The sequence below is a fragment of the Bactrocera oleae genome, chromosome 2, assembly GCF_042242935.1.
Source record: "Bactrocera oleae isolate idBacOlea1 chromosome 2, idBacOlea1, whole genome shotgun sequence".
NCBI lineage: Eukaryota > Metazoa > Arthropoda > Insecta > Diptera > Tephritidae > Bactrocera > Bactrocera oleae.
The window spans coordinates 19,348,602-19,371,830 of NC_091536.1; the positions used below are offsets into that span (position 1 = coordinate 19,348,602).

Sequence of the window (23,229 nt, forward strand, 5' to 3'; positions counted from 1 at the left end):
TATGCTTAAGTCTATATTTTGGGAATACAAACTAAAATTCCTGCGCTCATTGACATACAAGCCAAAAAGAAGTCAGACGTTGCAGAAAAATGTTAAAAAGCAAAGCAACAAGATGATAAATCAAGTTTCATTTTTCAATAAAAATAAATTTAAAAAAATATATATTGATTTTTGCAAAGAAAAAATTAGAATAAAAGCAAATTGCTAAAAAGACGCAAAAACCTGATGAAATTCCCAAAAATCTAAAGAAAATAAGAATCTTTATTTAGGAAACAAAAAATTGTCGAAAACCAAAAGCCTGAAACATTGTGTCCATTGTTTTATAAACACAAAAAAAAAATAAGTGAAAGGACAAACAATAATTCCAAGTACCTTGAAGAATAATTAAAGAAAAAAATTGAATTGAATTTGATTATCGAAAGGTGAGGAAAGAATGCACTTCGCCAACGAAGACACTTAAGGGTACAAAATAGAACTGAACAACAAGTCTTACTTTCATAATATATGAAATAAATTTTAGAATTATAAAACACTATAAAATATAAGTTACATGAAAGTGTACATAAGCAAGTAAATAAAAGAAAGTGTTTCAATTTAAAAGCTCGCTTGCAAAAATGTTTTCATAGTTGTTAATAAAAAAACCTAAAATATTGCATGTAAACATGACTTAAGAAAACTTTTAAATTATTAAAAATAAGTATTTGTTTTTTTTTTTTAACTGTGCGCTACTTAGCGTTTTTTTTAACAAAAAAAAAATATAATTCTCAAATACTTCATTATAGTTTTGTTTTTCAACGGATGAGTGAGTATGTTGTATCGATAACTTGACTTTTAAACATAAAACCGGTCAACACGATTTTTGGGTCTGAATACTGCATGCTAAATTGCTCCTACACCAAAAATTAGAGAAATTTTTCTTTAAGTTTGTTTGTGTATTTTTTCGTATTCTTTCATGTTCGTAAAATCTTAAAAATCTAAAAATAAAAATTGCTGGGTTTTTCAATGTCCATAATCAGAGTTTGAGCAAGAAAGTAGTAACACAAAAAAAGGTTTGTTTTTTTATCCATGTAATATTTACAAATAAAACAGTAACATATTAATTATTTTAAATAAACCATAATTTTAAATTTTTTTTAACATTTGCAAATTTTGCATTTTATTGATAATTGACATTATTTATTGTTTTTCTCGAGAATTAAAAAACAAAAGTTAATAACGTCTTGTTTTATGAACACATATGATATAGAAAGTTCCTTTTAAGAAGAATATAAGCATTACTAATTTATTTGGAAAAAACAAAAATTAATTTAGAAATTTCGATTTCTATATATTTTTTTTATTTTACGACTTTATACGAATTGAAAGCAGCAAAAATATTGGCGAAATTTTCAAAACTTTGCCAAAATTAAATTTTTATTTGAATACTCATAAATTTTAATGCAAACCAAACTAAATTCTTAATCGAATAAAAAAAGTTTAATTTGAATTTGGTGAAAAGTATTTCAGTTTAAAAAATATACTAAGCTACTTTAGAAATGCAAAAATCTGTGAAAATATGGGTTGAAACCTAAGTAAGACAAAAATAAACTGTGCTTGATTTCAGATATATATATATACACACACATATGTATATGAATAATTTTTTTTATTGTAATAACAAAAATATTGTACGCAATAAAAAAATTTTTTTTTGAAATTTTGCACCATGAAAAATTAAAAACTACAACTAAAAATGCTAAATTATATTACGCATAAAAATATATGTTCACATGTATTGAAACTATTTATAGTTCAGCTGGACGAAATATGTTTAAAAATGACAAATATTTTAAGAATTTATTTTTACGAAATTACAATAGTTTAAAAAATTTAAAATAAAATTAATTTGAATAAAATCTAACTTGCAAAAAAAATCAATTACAAATGCGCTCCTAGTATTACATATTTATATGTCGGTACTCATGTCCAGCAATTTATATTTGCAAGCACAAAAATTTAAATTATTAATATATATTGCATATTTTTTTTTTAAACGATGGCATCACTACAAATACCTTTTTTGTTTTTAATAATTCTGAGCGCTATAAAATAAAAAAAGAGCCAATTTGAAAATATATTTTGTCATAATAAAATATTTATAAATAAAAAGATATAACAAAAAAAGCTTAAAAATCAATAAAAATATACTTATACATATAAACACATAAACATATTAATAAGCATATACATGTAATTTCCTTTACACAAACATATATGTATGTTATGTAATTAAAACATTCTAGGTGGATTGCAAAACACAATTAAAAAATTTTCTGGTGTTTGATGTATTGATGATTAAAATTGTAATGATAAAAAAGTAACAAATAAAAAAAGTAAAAGATACAAACGAAAAACTCGTTGGGCGTTTTTAGTTATATTTCTATTACATATTTACCTTCAGAAATATAATTGAAAAATTGAAAAAAATTAATTTTCACATTTCTCGCAAAATTTTCTGTACGAAGATTTTTCTATGCTACATACATATGTATACATATCTACGAAACTTAAATACCCTTAAAGCTTAGCATTCTTATTTAACCATTTCTAAAAATTCATTTAATTAATAATAAATGGAAAATATTTACGATAAAATTAAGATGTGTCGTCAGACAGCCGCTCTACTTACCTAAGACGTGCATACATATGAAACGATTTATTCACATAAACGGCAAACAAATTAAAGCGTTACGTGGGTTTCCTCGAGTAAAAACGGTCTATTTTCAATAATTTGTTTTAATATAAAAAATTAAATATTTTATTCAAACTTTTTATTATTCCAAAGATTACCACGTCATTTCCGCCAGTCGCTCCGAAAAAAGGTGCTGCCGCGTTGTCAGCAGAACTTCTGACAGGATCAACAAAAGTAAAAAGAAAAAAATACGTGTTTTAATGAAGACCATAAACTAAGTATTGAATGAAGGAAAAACAAAAAAAGTGAATATTGGCAGAACAACTAAAAAAAATACACAGTTTAGTAAACATTTCTACACGTTTTTTTTTAATAGTTGTAATTGAACAAAAATTTAATTTTTCGTTCTAGATCCTGTAGATTAAATTAGAAAACTGGACAATCGCCTTTGAAACACACAGATTTGAGAAAAACGCGTTTAAAGTTTTAAGTGAGTATATACCTAACCTCGAGCGCACAACTTTTCAAGACTATATGGCTGAAAACTACTACTCGGATCAACTTGAGAATTTATTACAATATCTAGAAATGTTATAGAATTAAATAAGACAATAAAATTTTAATTTTTTTTGAAGTCGCGAAATTCTTGTAACCCCTTAATGAACTACATATGTATGGTATATTAAATGCAACAAAACTTTCGCAAAAAAATGTGGAACGCTTCACGATTTTGCGTGTCATCCTTGCGCAGGGGCCATGCTAATCTTCTCTGTATCGTTCCAATTTTAGTATATGTTCTGCCGAAGCAAGAACAAATGTTAAACATTCATAACTGCATTTGTACTCGCTAAGTATTGAAAAAGTACTTGCGAATTACAGACACATGAAAACGAACAAAATCAGCGGAATGACGTTACTGACAGATGCGAAGAGTGGGAACACTTGAAATAGTGAACAGTTGTTTTTATAGAGGGTGCACCAAGAGTATGTCGGCAAACACAAAGAACTACTTTTTTGTTTTTTTTTTTTAAACTACGTTAAGTCAATGCTTGTAAGAGGCACAGCCTGTGTGACAGCCTAAAAAACGTTGATTTTTGAGAATTAAAAAAAAAACATATATATATATTTATGCATGTTTCAAAAATGAATAATCAAATTGCAAAAAAAAAAATTTTGTTCGAGTTACATATATGAGATCCCCGAGCGCGCCATTTTTTTGTATTTTACCCCAAATTTTCGTCGTTTTTAGTCTGTCAAAATTCGATTTTTTATCAGATTCGATTCTTGATAACTGATAGGTCATTGTGTATAGTATTATATAATATACAGAACCAACAGAAAATAAATTCATATTGATTGTCTTTGAGTTATCACGGCAGCAAATCCGAAAAATGCTATTTCGAGAAAAACCTGTTTAAAGATAAACTCATGAAGCGGATTCAACTGAGCGGCTACCCATTAAACGGGTGTAAGTCAAAAGCTATTTGAGATAACGATTTGAAATTTTAGTATGATATTTTTAATACTATAAACTAACGATCGATCTTTTTCACAATTTCACACTAGGTGTGCCCCTACGAATTGAACATTTCAAAATACTATTGTTGGCAAAAAATTTGAATATTTTTATTAAACATAGACACTTTGAAGTAATTTTATTTGTTTATTTCTTTGGTTTACATTCACTATTAATTTTAGTTCACAGTTATCTCCAGTTATATTAACTTTTATTTAATTTTTGTAACAAACATTTAAAACATTATTTTCTGAATTTTTGCGAATACATATTTATTTTGATAGATTTAAATAGTATGTATACCCAAAAGATTGTGCTTTACAACGCAGCAGTGAAGAAGGCACATAGTAGTGTATTATTGTAAAAAATAATAAAATTTTAATGAGGTTAGGCTTTGACACTAGGAATAATTATTTAAACACAGTATAATAATAGGAGTTAATTATTTACTTATCGTTTAAGTATAATTTAGAAAATTCTAACTTAAGCTCTTTTCGAAAATAAGGAAACATTTTATGAAATCAGCGAAATTATTATGGAATATAAATAAACTAAAATCGAAAATATTTAATTTAATACAAAACTTTTTCGGAATATTTTTTATTTATACTTTTTTTAAATGCATATTAGCTTAAAAATTTCTTTTATAAATAATAGAACTACATTATGAGAAATACAATATTAAAAACGAAAGTAATAGTATGTTTTGAAAATTTGTGATTATCTTGCTTTACATTTTGATTTTCGAATGGCCTTATACACAAATTTACATATGTAATATATTCCTATTTGTTAAAATATATACATATATATATATAATATAATACATTATTTTTTTGATACGATAGGCACTACATACAAGACAGTCGAGAGAGTTGTGACATAAAAAAAATTAATAAAATTGAAAGAGTAATAAGTTTGGAGAAGTGAAGTACCACTGTATGACCATTTTTCGGCTAAAAGAAATATCTTAAAGCACATTACCATACGCTTAATCGTGCTTTATCTCCGGCTGCAGATCCATCCATGAGTTTATGCCATTACTGGATATCTCTGGCTCGTTAAGCGGAATTTTAAGCTGAAAACAAAAAAAAACTTTAGTTTTGACTTTCATCAACTGTCATTTCCATTTACCATGCCCATAATGGGACTGCCGCCATAGAGGAAGCCCTTTTGCGAGCACACCGTCACCTCTAGTTCGGTTTGTGCGAGTTCAGCGGTCGAAATGAGATACTCAAATGTCGCCTCATAAACGGGATTGCAATTGTCCTTGATCACCATCGTCTTACGTTTCGATTCTTTGCTTCGACCTGGCAGTAGATAAAGTTTTACATAGGGATCCGGTATGCTAGATGGATCACGTAATGGCAAATACATGATCTTATGCACCGTAACGGAGAGTTTTTGACGTTGTACACTATAGCGTATGGAAAGTTGTATACGACCTAGACCATATTCACCGGCAGAGCTAGTCAAATCGAGCATACGATGAGTAAGCACCGCTTCGCCCGACTCGAGGGCAGCTGAATAAGGTGTGGCAGCGGGTGAGGCATTCATTGTTGTAACTTGCTCCTCTGCAATGGGAGATTCAAACGAAATGCGACTAGTTTGTGATTGTAGATCCTAATCATGGAAATAAAGTAAGAAAGCTCAATTAAGTGTCGTTTATATTTCTAAATATAATATATTTATGTATATTTACCTTAGCGCTTTCCTGCGTGGGCGTCTTCAATGAGCTTGATCGTGTTAGTGCAGCTGAGGAATCTGGTGAACCAGTATTTTGCTCAGTCTCCTCTAGTATCTCAGCCGGCTTGAGTATGCGCAAAGACAGCGACATAATCAATTTCGATTCGGGTCCAGATTTCTGCAGTTGAAAAGGTTGTGAAACCAACTCCATATTATTTTTGGGTAACAATAAATTTAGCGGATAAGTGTACTGGCCAATATCATTGCCGGTCTTCTGGTCAACAATGCGTATTTGAAGCGACTCATTTTCCGGATTGCTCACGAGGAAGGTGAAGCCCTGCTCCCAAACCGGCGAATCATCACGCATAATCATGGCAGTCTGCTCTTTATGTTTGCCAACCATGGCAATTAGATAGGGATCAGGTTTGGAGCTGGTGCGAGCTTGCTATAGAGGAGAAGTGTAGACGATATTTATATGTATGTATGGTTGTTAGAAAAACACTTATTATTACCTTTAAATTCTTGGCAGAATCGATGAAGACAGTCAGCAGTGCAGTGCTCATGGAAGTTACGCGCAACTGTTTGGTTTCCAATATCGCCGCTTGTAAATCGTTAGGATCAGCAGTCAGTTTATACCATTGCATGCGTACATGTAAGAGACCATGTTTAGCGTCTTCTAATGTCAGCCACTGTATAAATAAATAGATATGTGTTAAAAACTACAGAAATTTGACACTATTTTTTAATGTATTTACCGTGTCTACAATTCCGCGCTTGATCACATTGAAAATCTCGATGGTAGCTCTAGAAGTTATACAAAATATTAGTGTCGGCAATATTGTATACATAGTTTAAACTTTCGAATGAACTCAAGAAATCAATCAAAGTGTGTTAAAAAAATGAAACTCGCACAAAAATGATCTCAATGATTTTGACTAGTAGTATAGTTTGGGCTTGTTCTAGTTAATTTTTGAGGAACAAGTTAACTCTGCTATCATTTTGCAATAACAGGAACTTGATGGTTGAATGAAGCAACCTACCAACAATTCAGAGATCAATGCGGAATCGTAGGCGCTAACAACGACTGCGACCACAAAAATTATCGTAGATTAGGCCAAGATGTTGCTAAGCTACTCGCAGGTAAGAAATACATGTTTCTAATTAGCGACCGCAGTCTAGGTGCCCATTCGGAACTATAAAAAGAAAATGTTTCATTGTATACTCATTCCAAGGAAGTGCTCTTTGTATATAAATTTCCATATGATAAATCAAGATCCAGGGAAACTGATCTGATGATTTATAGCAAAGACAAAAAAGTAGACCCACCAATAACATTTGGTTTTGGGAGAACAGCTCTTAGTGAAATCAAGCAAAAGAAAGCAACCAATGTTACAAACGGCGCGCTGAATCACGTCCTTAAGTTAAGTCCTTTTCCATTCGGTTATTTTAAAGTAGAACTGGTGTTCCTTATTGCATATACGTTGTTGTTGCTGGATTTTAATTCAAAGAATATTACCACACGTCCTTAAGAAACCCACCGTTATAAACGTGAATAATACATAGTTTTTTTTTTGTATTTTGGGGGTCAAAGTATTTGAGCTCTTGAAGAGATATTCTAATTTAAAGTGAACACGCTTTCTTGTCGAAAATAATACATCTCTAGTATTAAAGATCAGCTATATCTTCGAAGTATTACCAATTTAGACTGCTTGTTTCTTCTATTGATATTTTTAATAACTTGTTCGTTGTGTAGTACATATTACATTCATTAAATGGAGAGAGCTCGGTTTGTCAAAAAAATGTGGAACGCTTCACGATTTTGCGTGTCATCCTTGCGCAGGGGCCATGCTAATCTTCTCTGTATCGTTCCAATTTTAGTATATGTTCTGCCGAAGCAAGAACGAATTTATGCCATTTTAGTTGGTACTTATATTGACCTTTTGACGAAAAAGCGCATGAGAATTAAAACAGTTTAGCAAAGAAGTAAATGAAAGATGCAACAGAAATGCATGCACCGATGCAATTGCTGCGATGCTGAACTACATAGTTATGTTCGTCTTTTAGGGGTTAGGATGAGTCCGTTATGTGTAGCTAACGAACAAACACACGAATAAATGTAAGTTTTTGTCGATATGAATGTCATTAGGTAAAACAATACGAAGCCGGTACACAAGGAATGTAAGGTTAAACATCATATTTGTTTAGTAACTTAATTAAAAAATATTATTTTACGTTTATGTTTGATTTGTAGCAGTATACATATTCAGTGTGAATCCTACCTATCAATTAACAAACACAAAGATGGTGTCCTTGACACTGGTTTCCAGGTAGCGCTTAGCATAACTACAAAATATCACATACATAGTTACACACACAATTTAATGTATTTAGCGACTACTTAAAATACATACATTTAAAAACACATAGCTACCTGCCCGTTGAGGCAGAGAAAGCAACCTAAGCAACAGCATAAACAAGCCATAAGCCTCCTCCCACTTTAGAGCGCATACTTATTTAGTAAGTGTCTGCAGCTAATTCTTAGTTAAGCTATTCTACACATAGCTGATTTACTACACAGCAAACACATCGTCATTTGGGGTGTAAAGCGTCTCTTAATCCAACGTGTCAACATAACCTCAACAACGCACTTCATCTCAACAAGAGTCAACAACAACACTTCATAATGATTTCACGTCGCGATAAGCTTTTGAATTTGCCCTGGGCTCAACAACGTTACGAACATCATCGAGCCAATCTTCGTTCAGCCAAACCAGCCATCGATATGCGTACGCCACCAATTTATTCTCATGTCATACTCAAGCCGAAGAAGGTGCAAAACGAGAGGGAGCGTCTGCAACGCATTGAAGTTGAGAATGTGCGCCTCTTGCAGAAATTAGGTGATATTATGAAGACCAAGCGTATGTCGGATTTGTGGTTGGCCCCACGACCCAAGTGAGTAGATGTTTCGAATGTAAAGGTCTTTCAAATATTATGGCTTCTATGTATCATTGCAGAAACTAGTGAGCTTTTGTATTTTTATATTTGTATGTAATCTCTTTATTTCTACAGTTTTTTAAACCGCGAAAAATTATTTGAAACACGCCCATATTCGAGTCTACCGAAACTGATTACCATATATGGACCAACATCTCCAGAACTTGAAACGAAACCACCAAGTGTTTTGAAGTCACCGAATTCGAAATTAGCGCGACGATGCCCAACTTGTAGTGACAGACCCGAGCGTACGCAAGTGGTGAGTCGAAAAAAATATAGTTGAGGAGAAATAAGAAATGGGTGTAGAAGAACTTTGCAGCTAAAGTAGAAGGTTTAATAACTTACTTTTATAATTGAAAAAGTCAAAAATTGAAAATGGTTTGAAGTTTTCTAAAAAAACAACTTGTATAAAGTTAAAACCCTCTTTGTGCTATACAAGTTAAGATTAATTAAGTGCACCAAAAGAACGTAACATAGATCGTAGGTTTAATGGATATCCGTCATTGTACAATAGATAAATGTTTCTAAAGCGTAGTTGGGCAACAAAGTGTTGGCAAATTTTTCTTTTTTCATTGAGATTGAAGATTCTGTCCATTAAAATATTTTCCCACCGTTAGGGTGAAAACTATGTATCTAAAAAATTGCTAACGCTTTCTTTAACATATATAAACAATATTCTAATTCTTTTTCAAGGCCATTCCGGAAAAACGTATCCCTTGGGAGGTGCCACGTGTCTCACGAAATATGCAAACTGAGAAGAATTGTACAACGAAACGTTGCTTGCATTGTGGCCACCCTAAGAAAGCGGTTGAAATGAAGACGGAATCAAAGGTGGAAAATTAATAAAATTTTTATAAAAAGATTTATAGAAGACAAAAAGCAAATTGAGCTAAGAACGAACGAGCGGTTTTGAGAGAGGTTTCAGTCAAAAATATATTTCAAATTTGAAATGAAAGAAATTAAATAATTTCGAAAAGCAACTGAGGTTCATTAAATTAAATAAATCACCAATAAAATAACACAATTTTGTAAAATTTTAAGTTATGAACTTCTATTGTTAAAATCTAACGTTCAAAATTACTTAAAGAGCGTTTAGGTGCATAAGTAATTGCCAACCTGCCAAGTGATTCATCATCGCCGGTGCGATCCCAATCATACAGTTTAAACACCAAGAAGGTATGTTGCGTCACCTCAACCACAGCCTGCGTTTTCGGGTGAATGGGGAGATGGAGTGGTTGTAATTACGGTTCGTAGCATAATTTAGCAATGTTGAAGAGAGCAAGAGAGAAATAAGAGAGAGAGAGAAGGATATACAAGAAAAAAAAAAACGAAATAACAAACAACTTTTGATATATTTTCCTCAATTGCTTTTACACTTTTTAAACACAATATTGCATGTACTGTTATACACAAGTATACCGTTATATATATTATGAACAATATTTGCATAATTGCTCTACCAACTCCTACTACTAGTGACGCACATAAACATAATTAAATTAGTATAAAAAAGATTTCTCGAATAAGTTTAACGAGCAAAGAACTCTACCAAAAATTAAAGAGTGTGTTACTATAATACTTTCATTACTTTGACTACTGTGGACAAACGAACGTGTGCTTGGATAAATGACGAAGTTGTTTTTTGTTTACTTAAATATACTAACTCATGCAGTCTCGGGTTTCAGCTGACACACAGAAAGGGTCGGATGCCATGCTAAATATAATATGTAGGTGTTTGCTAGATTTATGTGGACTGTGTTTATGTGGATACAGGCTATTGGTGGAAGAGTACATTTTTAGCTTAGTCAAAAAACATGCTTTGATCAGCCTCAAGAGATTTAACCTTCACGACCCCAGACCACTCTTAAGAATGTGTACTTATGTAAATTTGTCTGCTTAAGGCGTGCTTAATGGAGTTTGGATAGCTTACGCTGAAAATTCGTTAACCTTATGTATTATATAGATATGTATATAGTCGTGTTATGTACCTACATTTTCTATGACTTCTCTTTCGAAAAATATCGCATTGCTCAAAAATTGAGTAAATCTGTCTGTCTACTTTAATATATACGTGTACATATGTCAACCTTACTAATTGAAGGCAGAACACTCTAATATATTTGGCAAGATCGTGATCTTAGTCTTGATTCAAGTTACGCTTCCACTAATTTCCAAAATTGAGATGGAACTTCAGGAACTTTCACTTTTTGAGTTTATGTATCTAAGTTCCAAACCAAAATTGACATATTAACTGATATGTGAGTATAATTTATAGCGTTTCAAAAGACACATAGAGACTGACGGATAGAGAAAAGACTGAGCACCCTGCAGTTGATCTTACGTAGCCAGTATAAGGGCAAGAGAGTGTTGACGCACAAGTTTTTGTTGGAAAGGTTCCTTTTGAATTACTAAACGCCGATAAATATGGCATGATCTCTTACCACATGACTTATAAAAAATATTTATTAGAATAATAACAGAAAAAACATGGTTAGGTTTAAAAAAGCAATAATAAGGTAAGTAATGAAAACGTAATAAAACTTTGCGTAATAAGCAGCTCTATACAAAAATTAGTTAGTAAGAAATATGTAGCTATTTTGGAACTAAGAAAATAAGAAACACTGCGAACGAAATCAAATTAAAGCAAATAACGGGATAACAAAAGAAACTTAAACAACACAAAACAAAATTCCATTAAAGGCAATTAGCGAACCTGCCCAGAAAATCATCGTTCGGACTACCGGGAATATCTGAATCCCAAAGATGAAAGACGGCCTTGAGATCCAAAGTGCCGTCAGCAAAGGCAGGGGCCTACAAATACATATGTTTGTGCAACTGTAGATTAAAGTTGGAAGAATATTGACGGAGGCACACAACGTGCCTCTCCGTTGACATATTTATAATTGTAAGTACTTCGTGTTAATTAGAGTTGAGGTAACACCAAACACAAAAGGTAACGGAGTTTTGTACAAAAAGTGTTGGAAAACGGCATGCAAAGACAATTTACGGTAGTTTTCGGGTAAGAATGGAGAATTATGGAAATTCGTTAATTCAAGTGTAAAAATAATAGAACTTAATCAAAAAGAAGCTAGCCAACTACTTACGTTAATTACAGTAAACACTTATCGACACTGATATGTGTGGGGGTTTGTGGAGCCAATAGGGAATGGGTGAAATGCTAAGGTATGCTTATGACACTTGTGGTATGTGTGTAGGTATACATGAGTTTGTTGTGATGATGTGAAGATTTTTCAATAACAATGCATGAATTTCAATGAGTTGTGAGTAGTTTTTGTAAATTTCTTTCTTATTAAAATTTTTTATGTTTAATGTGCTTTACTTTTGATGACACATTTATTTGATTATAGTTAAAAAAAATTATAGTAAATATTTTTATTAAAGTATATCTTCTTTATTTGTAATTTTTGCAGTCTTTGATTTATTATACTCTCGCAACCTGGTGCTACAGAGTATAATAGTTTTGTTCACCTAACGGTTGTTTGTATCACCTAAAACTAACGAGTTAGATATAGGGTTATATATATAAAAATGATCAGGATGAAGAGGCGAGTTGAAATCCGGGTGACTGTCTGTCCGTCCGTCCGTCCGTGCAAGTCGGTGAAGTTGGTGTGAAAATAGTTGAATTCGGGTGGCAACTCCACCCACGGTACTGTTAAAAACTACTTAAAGCGCGATAAATCAAGCACTAAACACGCCAGAGACATTAAATTTTATCTCTGGGATGGTATGAGATGACTTTATAGGAACCGCGTTCAAAATTAGACAGTGGGCGTGGCACAGTCTACTTTAAGGGGAAAACCCATATCTTGAGATCTGCTTAACCGATTTCAACCAAATTCGGTGCATAACGTTCTTTTCATATTTCTATGTCATAGTGCGAAAATGGGAGAAATCGAACCATGTTTATTTCCCATATAACACCATTTTCAATTCCATCTGATTCTTTCACTTTCCACTATGCATATCAAACAACAATGATTATATCGGGGTAGAACTTTGCGTGAATAATACGTTTAAAGTATGCCATCTTGTGACCAAAAATTGTCTAAATCGAACCAAAACTGTTCAAGCCCCTAAGTACTAAATATAATATGTGGACCACAGTGCCTATAGTTGACCTTCTACCGAAAATATCAGTCAATCCACAAAGAAATCTCAAACGAGTGTAGCATTTGACTTTGCGAGAGTATAAAATGTTCGGTTACATCCGAACTTAGCCCTTCCTTACTTGTTTTTATTTGTTTTCCTTAAAAATTTTTTTTTTTTGTTTATTTAATTATGTTTTTTTATATATAGCTTTCATTTATTTTATAGTATTTATTTATTGCTTTAATTTGTTTCATTTCCTTTAAAAGAATTTTTTACTTGAATGTTTTTCGTTGACTTACCTGCCCAATCGCTCATCATCTCTGCCATTATCCAAATCGAATACCGTTAAATCAACACTTTGACCCAGTTCAACAAATATTTGAGCCTTTTTAATGTAGTTTTTGTTTAGTGGATAGTATGTTTTGAAATATTTTTTGGATGATTATTTTTCGTATTTGAAATTCGTTTGGTTTTTGAAAATGCAAAATGAAAACCAAAAATGAAACAAAATAAAAATTAGTATCAGGATAGAACAATAGTACGAATATAAATACATATGTAGATAGAGTAAGGTGCGGTAGTTTGCAAACACTCACAAAACACTCATTTAAGGGTGTGAGAAAAAGTGTGAAGGTGTTCAAACAATTTCAAACAAAAATTGGTTATGCATGCCAAACGTGAAAAACAAAAAACATTTTGCAAAATGTATATAATTTTTTGATAACTCAGCTTTTTCAATGTGCGTGGAAAAAATATTTATTTATATGCTAGACTTATTAATATTTAATTAGTAAATATGTAGGTAATATTTTATTTATTAATACATTATTTTATACAATAATATTTATAACAATTCAAAAATAAAAAAATGGAATTTTAAGCAGAAAATTTGAATTTCCTAAAAATATTTTCTTATAAAAATTTTAAAAAATATTCAAAATATTAACGAAATAAAATACGAAAACAAAGTATGAGATAAATTTTTATATTCAGAATAGTTTTTAAATAAAAAAATAATAATTGCTTTTAAATAAAAATAATTATTTATATAATATAGAATTTTGATTATAATTAATATATCCACACTTGAAAAATAAAACACAAAATTTATAAAAAAAATTAAATAATAAAAAAACTTTTAAAAAAATAATTTTAAAATTTTGGTAATTGTTTAAATAAATATTTAAAATAATAAGCTTTCCTTAAAAAAAATAATAATTAATAATATTATAACTTATTTCTAAAACATGTTTGAAAAATTTTAAATTTGGTAAAAAATATTGAAACAATTTTAAGTATTAAAACCTGTACATTTTTTTTATTGTTAGTTATTTTATACCTTTCATTATTACTATATATAGTCTTCAAAAATAATTTTAGTATCTATATACAGATATATTCAGACATATAAAAATATGAAAAATATTAATAAAGAATCGCTTACCTCGCACCAGTAGTCCCACTTGGGATTCACATTATTCTCAATAATTTGCGTTTTGAATTCTTGTGCGCCCACATTGATCACTGCATAAGGATCTGACTTGCCTTTGCCCAAAACACCGATATCCTTCTTCATGAGATCCTTTGCCTCAATGACATGAATGCGTAGAATGCCCTATAAACCAACAAAAAAACTAAAAATAATCACATTTTCCAAATACACCCTAGATCCTCGCTACGTACCTCCGGTTCTGGCATTTTCAAACTAATCGCTGGCACCTCATTGCTCAAAGTTATTGGCAACTTATTTGGCAGGACCATCACGGCACCAATTTGCTCCACAATAATGCGGCGCAACAAATCACTCAAACCGGGCATATCCATAAAATCGATAACACCTACTAAATTGAAATCGATATTCGGATTGTTGAGGAAGAAAATCTGCAGGCCACCTACAAGTGGCATGGAACGTATGAGCGGCTTCATGACCACGCGCACCCAGCCATGTATTTGGAAGTCCTTGATGCCGCCCTTCATGCTACCCAAATAGAAGTTGATATCGCAATCGCTGGCATAGAATAAATCTAGATCCATAATGATCTCGTTGCGATCGACATTCTTATCATAGATCTTGACACCGCCTATGCGTGGTGGTATCGTGCCCAGAATGATGCGATCGAAACGGAAGCCATTCATTTTATAGTTTGCCAGTGCCAGCGCCACATTCGGTTCGATAGTCTCTTTGACTAGGGAGCGTGCGTAGTGATTAGCGTTGGGCCACACTTGCTTGAGAATCTGAGAGAAGGGGAAGTAGAGATAAGCTTTAGGACAGTGTGTTTTTCAGGTAAAATGAATCATATACCTTGTTAACCCATTCACAGCGTTCCACGTCAGGAAAGTAGACCTGTAAAGATAATGCAAAAGAGCAAAAAATAGCAGAGAATGTTATCATTAGTTATGGACAAGATTTTTCAACAGAGAAAATAATGCGATAGTTTGATTCTTCCAACAAAAACTACATTCCGCAACGAGTTGCAAGTTTGAGTATCTACTCACCCACGCTGGCAGCTCATCGATTCGTGCAAGTATGACATCCTTCTCAGAGGCCATGGCCGAAGCTTTGGCAATATTGCGCTTATGCTCGGTGGTTTTGCGTAGTTCATCGCGCGCCACTGACAAGATCACCGGTGCGATCAGCCACGCGACACTCCAGCCCATATAGCCAACCAAATAGATGGAGCCCACAATGGCGACCTTCTTGAAAACCGTATAGATAACGGAGAAGATGCTATCGCTGCTGGATGATGTTGTAGCGACTGCTTTATCAGGATTTACTTCTTTGCTAGCGGCTGCCATTTCACTTTCATCGACGGGTGTTGGTGGGCGTGCGGTCAGTTCGGCGAGCGGTGGACGGGGTATGGGCGTATTGGGGTCGTATTCCTCGTTTGCCGTTGACGAGACAGGTTCTGTTTGGTCAGTGGTGGTGGTGGAACTGACCTCCTGGGCTTCGGGGATATCTTCGATGGTGCTAAAACGAAGAGTGTATGTGAGTTCGTTGAATGTGGAGGGTGCATTTTTATATAGTTTATTAATTAAAGTATTTGTAAGAAGTCAACAAGCTAGCGCAGTACTCTACAAGTCAAATTTAGTGTTTTTTTTATATAGAGTAAAAAGCACAAGCTTACACATAAGCTGATTTCTTGTGCACGCAATCTACTGTGCCGTGTCTTGGGCTGTCGACAGCTGTGCAAGCTTGAATTGAAGCGCTCAAATCAGTTATCACGCTCTCATTGAGTCACGCAATTTCGATTAAAGACGCCACTAACAACAATATGTGAAATAAGTACGCTTGTGCCTAAACAATCTGACGGACTGTGTGACTGTTGGCGTGCTTTGCCGCCGGCTGCCGCTGTCGGCGGAATCTGTTCGGCGCTTTTTAAAATTCTCTAGCTGTGCGGCGTCGCAAATATATTTATTTATAACCGCAAACATATAAATATTTATATTATATATAATAAACATTAATAAAAACCAAAAGCGTTAGGCGAATTCATCAGTGGCGAAGCTTTCAAGAAATTCTCTCGCTAAATAATAATAATACATATGAACATTTAACATAGAGTAAAAAGCAGCAACAATTATTTAACAAATCGTATATATAAGATAAATAAAAGAAAAAACGAAAAAAAAAATTCAGATATATTAGCACTACAACGAAGAACAATTCGTATTAATGTATATAGGGGCATCTGTTAACATATGGATCATAATGATGTCATCTCCCAGTGCCTAACACAATAAAACTGACTTTGGCATACTTCGTAGCGTATTGTGATAATACTCGCCAAACAAATAAATGAATAAAAACAAAACCGATAAGAAATTCCTTTCGTAGCCATTGCTTTGACCTTGAAATACTTACTTCGTGTAAATAAAAGTAAAAAATATACTTATTTAACGAGCAAAGTTGGAATTAAAAATCACTAGAAGTATTGGTATATGAGAACTAGTGGCAGAAACAAAGTAACAAACTTTGCTTGATTTTGGAAGAAAGTTTATGTGACCTATCCTATGGAGACTTTTTTTATAATATTTAGCCTTGATCCTCCGCAACAAAGATATACCACTTGGACCTATCTAATATCTAGCCGATGCAGCATAAAATATTTCCAAAGTGGTAACGGAGCTTTTGGCCGAATATACTAATAAATCAAAGTCTGTTTCAGTAATGTTGATAAATTCGAGCAGATTGTTATCGAATATGTCATATCCACGCCAAAGATCGCTAGAGAATTGCGCTATTTGTTTTTCTCCCAAAGCAGTCGGGTTTACAAATATATGTAACCGAAAAATCAGTACCACGGCATGGTACGATACCGGACATTTTTCGTTAGCTCTGTTTGGAAATCGAAAAATTGTTTGATACCATTTAGAACCAAGTGAAGAGGTAATCACCGACACAGAGTGATATTTTCTGGATTTTGAGAAAAATTGTAGAGAGCTAAGAGTTTAGAGAAAGATATTATCTTGAGCTATAAAAGACTTTCACTAAAAGTTGGGTTAGGTGAGTTTAATTGTAATACACTGCCCCTGTGCCTCAAGTGAAGCTCGAAAACAAAAACAATAGCAAAATAATTTTTTATTTCTCCTAATGGTAATAATTGCATTTTTTCTACGTTTGTTTTACTTTCGAATTAACTGATTTGATATCATAAATAAGGAAGTGCTGAACATATAACATAGACGACGACAAGTGACAGATAGCATCTGTCAAAATTAAAATACACATGTTCTTATGGGCACAGTTATTTAGACAGCAGCACGACTACACGGCGGCAGGCTTCCAGCTGTCGCTTGATATCGGAATTCAGTATTTTGATACAGTCAGAAGTCTCCAAATTTTAGATTTTAAATTAGAGACAATTTTTGTGACTTGAGACGATTTCGCAATTCTGTACGTGACAGTCACAAAAATCTCTCTATTGAAAACGAACCAATCTAATCAGCTGTTACATTCCGTCATTTAGAGATATATGTATGTATATAAAACCTGAATAAAAACAAAATGTCGATAACAAATATAAAATTTCCTATAACGCGGTCAAAAAGCATAATTAACAATAAAAATTAAATGTTGACTTTGAATCGCAATAGTATCGTCACGAAGTGTATTTAAAACTTTTTTTTTTTTATTTTTACGTGTTTGAGTTGCTTTCAAAATATAAAAACCGACAACTGATAAATATCTGTGATGATCTCTATAAGTGAAGTCTCAGTATATTCAAAATGGAAAACAAGAATCCTTATTAGTTTTGTAACCTGCTTACTATCAAGTGACAAATTTGAGACCGTATTTTGTGACTAAAGATTGGAGACTGTATCGTGAATAGTAACTTGTCTTGAACAAAAAAGTTAAAATTTGTTGAAGTGAAAAGTTTTAGTACAGCTACAAAGAAATTGTGTACAACAGCTGTGTGATATGACACTGACGTCTTCAAAATGTTCAAGAAGCTCGCTTCAAAACGACATTTGTCGACCAGAAAATTTCGCTGTCGTGTCGTGCCGTTGTCATTGTGTTCAGAACATGAAGAAAGGCAGTAAAGCGGTGAAGGATAACACAAACTGTAAAAACTGGAGTTAAATTGTAATGAAAGCCGTTTTTTCTATTCGCCTAAAAGTGACAGTCGTAAATTGCGAATGTTCACGTTTTTTTACTAGACCAAAGCAGCAACAATTTGACTCAAGCCAGCCGTCAATTGTCACGCACACAAGGATGCAAGTATAAGTGGCGATGAGATTTAACGCGTAATGGCTTACAACATTTACGCATAAAGTTTTTTTTATATGTTTATATATTTATATATTGTACTTGTATGTAAGTATACATATAATTTGAAGCACATGCATTGTGTATGTGGCTAAGAGACGTGGGTTTTCGTGTTGTAAGCTCACATCTGTATATGTTTTTAGCTACATAAATAAATATGTATATATGTAAACAGAAATTCCACAACAAAAAAAAAAAGCATGTACTCCTATAAAACGAGCAGTCACGGTATGTTTATAATTTAATTTAATTCACTTATGTGCTATATTTCTATATACATTAGGGTGGATAAAAAAAAATGTATGTATATCTCTCTACCAACTGCTGGAAAAAATATTTCGCTTCATAAGTATACCCTGAACAGCGTATATTAAGTTTGCCACGAAGTTTGTAACAAGCAGAAGAAAACGGCAGAAACCCTATAAAATATATACATGAACAGCATGATGAGCTGAGTTAATTTAGCCTGTCTGCCTGTCCGTGTGTCTGTATATATAGGAACCAGTCCGTCAGTTTTAAAGCTATCGATCTGAAATTTCGGACTTGTCCTTTCCTCACTAAGAAGCTGCTCATTTGTCGGAACAGCCGATACGGACTACTATAGCATATAGCTGCCATATTAACTGAACGTTCGGTGTAAAGTGCTTGCATGGGAAATTTCATTTGGCGAGATATATTCCCAAAATTTGGCACGGGTGTCTAAGGTAATAATACAATCTCCGATGAAATTGTTCACCTCAGCTTACTATAGCATACAGCTGCTATACAAACTGAATGATCGAAACCCAGTGCTTGTATGGAAAACTCTTTCATTTGACGAGGTATCTTCAAGAAATTAGATCGGAAACAAGTTTCTGTAAGGAACCTTTGTATTTGTGAAGGGTATTATAGGTTCGGCGCAACCGAAGTTAACTTTTTTTCTTGTTTTTGTACGGTCTCCTATGATTTTTTCGTAAACCTAGTCGTTAAAAAAATATTAACGGTTGAAATTTTTTTAAGTTAAGCCAAAAATTTGTTTCTTATGAATTTAGTAACTCAATGAAAAACTCATTATAAAGCGGAAGACTCACAGTTTTGTAAGAAATTTACTTCTCTATAAAAATTATCACTTATAATTTACTAAACAAACATATATAATATGCATTGCTGTTTGACGATGAATATTTCGTAAACCCTTAAATTAATCGAAAAATTGTATTCGTTACAATTAAGAGCTCATACTTGTATTTACTTTCTTAGAGGTGTCTATCAACCAATTTTTCTGAGTATCAAATTAATTTTTTTTGACCCACCCTAATATTTATATATGTATGTATGTATATAAGTTTATAAATATAAATATTCACTGAAGTGCCTATGTTGGGGAAGGCAGCTGGAATTAAGTTTAGAATGCCGGTCTCGCTGACTCAGTTTTGTGGCATTTTTCCAAGTACACGCTAAACAAATGTTAGCAGCTTTACTCATTAATCAAGGAAATATTCCAAGCACAAAAACCACAAAAAAAAAACCAACATAAAGAAATAAATTCGTTTGCAAATTAAGTAACAGCTACTTAATTACCGATGGAACCATCCAGACATATTACTTGCTTGCATAAAAAAAATGTGCGGGGGAAATTTGGTTAAAAGAGCGACTTCTAACATGAGTTGGATAGTCTTGTTGAAAAAATTTAGTCTAAGAGAACTTTTAATTAATGATAAAGCGATACCGATAAAACCTATAAACTTTCATGACACTATATAATACTTTTCAGTTTCTTTCGATCTATTCTTCGATCACTCTCCAAGTCAATGAGATTGAAACTTGAGTAAGTACGAAAGTTCTATAAATTGAACCAAGCAATCCATAAAGCTTTCTAAAGTTACTCATTGATTTGGAGGTTGATCGAATATAGAAAAAGTTGAACTGAAAAGGAGTGGTTCTACGCTACCTTTTATCAGATTAACTCCATCAATATCACAAATATCGTTTAAGGTGTTTATTGCCATAACCAAACAGGGTGCACCAAAGTCTGTAACTATTTAACTGGAATGAAGACGAAATCACATAGCCGAACATGGCTTTGTACTTGTAAAATATTTAATACATTCAGAGCTGACAGTCTAAAGGTCAGCATATTTGAAGTTAGCTTAAATTCCTTTGGTTAATGTCTTTCAAATATTTATGCAAGGAGTGACTGAATTTTTAAATTTGTAAACAAAAGGCCAAGAATTTCAGTTTTGAGCATTTTGTGGGATATCTTTAATATTCAAAAATATGTGTGCGTATGTTACATATCAATATATGTAAATAAAAATATTTGAAACTGTCATAAAAGGAAGATAAAAGTGACATATGACCAAAGAAGCAAAGACTGCAGCAAACAATTTAGCAAAACAAACTCAAGCAGACGCGATAAAACGGAATAGCTGAATGACTAATATAAAACACAATATAAGTAAGCAAATTATTATTCCAATACCGACATATTTGCTTATATACGAACATATTCTAAGTGGAGCCAAAGAACCTTTAAGCACACACACACATATACACGCACATTGATATTGACACGTATTTCCTTTAAAGGTGACTCAACAAGTGGTTGCTTTCCAGCAGCAACACAACAACAGCAATGACTTCTCAGCAGACAAGCTTTTCCATAATACGTACACACACATTCACATAAACTTACTAATTTGTGTTTTTGCACCTGTTGCTTGCTTGGCAGCATAAATCATTGAAGTAAAAGCAATAGCTGCAAGCAAGAACAAATTGGATGTCGTACGGCTATTCCTATTGTTGCAGAACTGTTGGAAATTTGAAACTTTGTTTGCGCAAACATTTCTAGTATACAGGGTGTGTCCTAAAAATAATTGAGCTTTTTAAATAGAGAAAAAACCACACTATCTACTACTACACTATCTTTGATTTTATTTAATATTTATTTAAACTAGGTACCATTACATCCAATATAACTTTTAGAACAACCAACATGTGCTTGCATAGCCTTTTTTATGTCATTTATAGAAACGTTCTACAGCACCTGGGTTGCGGCTGCTTGAATATCTCCGGCATAAAATGCTCCTTTCATGTTGGTTTTTAGTTTTGTCAATAGAAAATAGTCACAAGATGATAGATTAAGTGAGGATGGCGGGTGGTTGATGTGAGAAATTCGTTTTTTCATTAAAAACTCACAGGTTTACTTTGCTGGTCTTCATTTAATTCATGTGGAACAATATGCACACAGATCTTTCTTTACTTAAAAATTTAGTTAAAGTTTACCCGTTAGTGTTTTTATTTTTTTATTTAATTCCTCAGCCAACATTCTCGTAGAAAAATTTGCACTGATATCAATAATTAAAATTGAACTATTTAACTATTTTTATTGAAATGGCTGTACCTTTAACGACTGTCATCCGATTTACATAAAGTTAGATGCGTTTGAAAAATGATGATTGTATTTGATTTGATAAATATAAAGTGCGGTTAATTTTAGTACACACTGTACCATTAGACGCTATTATTCTTTATACCTCGTAAAATATGTGAATAATGTCAACATAACATTAGGCTATGTACATAGCGAACAAACAAAAATTTAATAACAATCAAAATTAATGGTTACTTAAAGTTACTCTGTGCAAAGGTATTGGTCTAAAATGTTTTTGCAATACTTAAAAAACTTTCGAAACTGAAATTTTTTGATTTTTTGATTTTAGGAGACTGCATTGTCAATAACATTTTTGCAACAGAAGCCAAGTTCAAAAATTAAGCATTTTCTGTTAAGCAAATCAAAAAATAATAACAATACAAAAATTTTAAATTTTTCCCTCAAGCTACTATTAAAAAATTTGAATGTTTTCAAAAATATATATCAGATAGATGCTGTACTAGGGCTGACGTGATTTTGACAGCTCATGGCGCCCATGTTTGTTTACTGATTTGTGGCAAATTTTGTCAGTGTGTTCAGTAAGGTTTGCCATTTCATCTTGTCACGTTTCATTTTGGTACAACGATTGGATATTGTCCAATATTATTATGCAAATTCACGTTCTCCGAAAAATTCACAAATTCACGTTAATCGCAAAATCATCTTCTCAGATGAGTCCCATTTCTCGCTTAATGGCTTCGTCAACAAACAAAATTGTCGCTATTGAGGTGAGTCAAATTGTCGTGTGGTTCAGGGAAACGTAATTGCATTCCCAAAAATTGAGCGTTTAGTGTGAACTGTGGTATGGCGACATCATCAAGCCTTATTGCTTTTGAAATTAGGCAAGAAATGCCGTTACCATCAACAGCGAGCATTATAACGACGCGGACGAACACTATTTCCAAGCAGACGGTGTGCCGTCTCATGTTTCACGTCTAAACATGAACATATTGCGTGCAAAGTTTAACGACTCGTTAATTTCGAGAAATGGCCCAGTCAAGCGGCCGCCAAGATCATACGATTTAACTCCTCTATATTATTTTTACTGGGGGTATGCAGACGGAGCCATGGTG

The 23,229-nt window shown here is 32.7% G+C and overlaps 2 protein-coding genes and 2 non-coding genes across 16 annotated transcripts in view; 1 reads left to right on the top strand and 3 right to left on the bottom strand.

Moving 5' to 3' along the window:
• Positions 1–3,377: 3,377 nt before the first annotated feature.
• On the bottom strand, positions 3,378–3,484 carry LOC118683795 (U6 spliceosomal RNA). Its single transcript, XR_004979670.1, has one exon. It is a non-coding gene; the product is annotated as a U6 spliceosomal RNA (small nuclear RNA).
• Positions 3,485–4,782: 1,298 nt separating this feature from the next.
• The window catches only part of Esyt2 (extended synaptotagmin-like protein 2), a 37,422-nt gene continuing 18,975 nt past the window's right edge, over positions 4,783–23,229 (bottom strand). For 5 of the 13 annotated variants that reach the window (XM_036377828.2, XM_036377827.2, XM_070110760.1 and 2 more), the window contains exons 3-12: positions 15,474–15,945; positions 15,280–15,321; positions 14,661–15,212; positions 14,422–14,592; positions 11,581–11,678; positions 6,629–6,677; positions 6,386–6,562; positions 5,890–6,318; positions 5,322–5,810; positions 4,785–5,265 (exon numbers count right to left, since the gene is read on the bottom strand). In XM_036377828.2, the coding sequence (XP_036233721.2) occupies positions 5,179–5,265; positions 5,322–5,810; positions 5,890–6,318; positions 6,386–6,562; positions 6,629–6,677; positions 11,581–11,678; positions 14,422–14,592; positions 14,661–15,212; positions 15,280–15,321; positions 15,474–15,945 (2,566 nt within the window). In that variant the 3' untranslated portion in view covers positions 4,785–5,178. Of the gene's footprint in view, positions 5,266–5,321; positions 5,811–5,889; positions 6,319–6,385; positions 6,563–6,628; positions 6,678–9,983; positions 10,070–11,580; positions 11,679–13,276; positions 13,363–14,421; positions 14,593–14,660; positions 15,213–15,279; positions 15,322–15,473; positions 15,946–16,102; positions 16,256–21,921; positions 21,960–23,229 lie in introns of those variants that run through there. The other 8 variants (XM_036377831.2, XM_070110761.1, XM_070110763.1 and 5 more) reach the window with 6 other exon arrangements.
• LOC118683794 (U6 spliceosomal RNA) lies at positions 7,669–7,775 on the bottom strand. Its single transcript, XR_004979669.1, has one exon. It is a non-coding gene; the product is annotated as a U6 spliceosomal RNA (small nuclear RNA).
• On the top strand, positions 8,136–9,907 carry LOC106627760 (uncharacterized). Its single transcript, XM_014248015.3, has 3 exons — positions 8,136–8,825; positions 8,943–9,126; positions 9,561–9,907. Exons 1-3 carry the CDS (start codon positions 8,557–8,559, stop codon positions 9,708–9,710), a joined length of 603 nt encoding a protein of 200 aa, XP_014103490.1. The 5' UTR covers positions 8,136–8,556; the 3' UTR covers positions 9,711–9,907.

Bases quoted from the DNA above. Each gene is read 5' to 3' on its own strand.
- LOC106627760 (XM_014248015.3), top strand. From the start codon at position 8,557: ATGATTTCACGTCGCGATAAGCTTTTGAATTTGCCCTGGGCTCAACAA. The intron at 8,826-8,942 runs GTGAGTAGATGT...TTATTTCTACAG, and splicing joins TGGTTGGCCCCACGACCCAA to TTTTTTAAACCGCGAAAAAT. The intron at 9,127-9,560 runs GTGAGTCGAAAA...TTCTTTTTCAAG, and splicing joins GACCCGAGCGTACGCAAGTG to GCCATTCCGGAAAAACGTAT.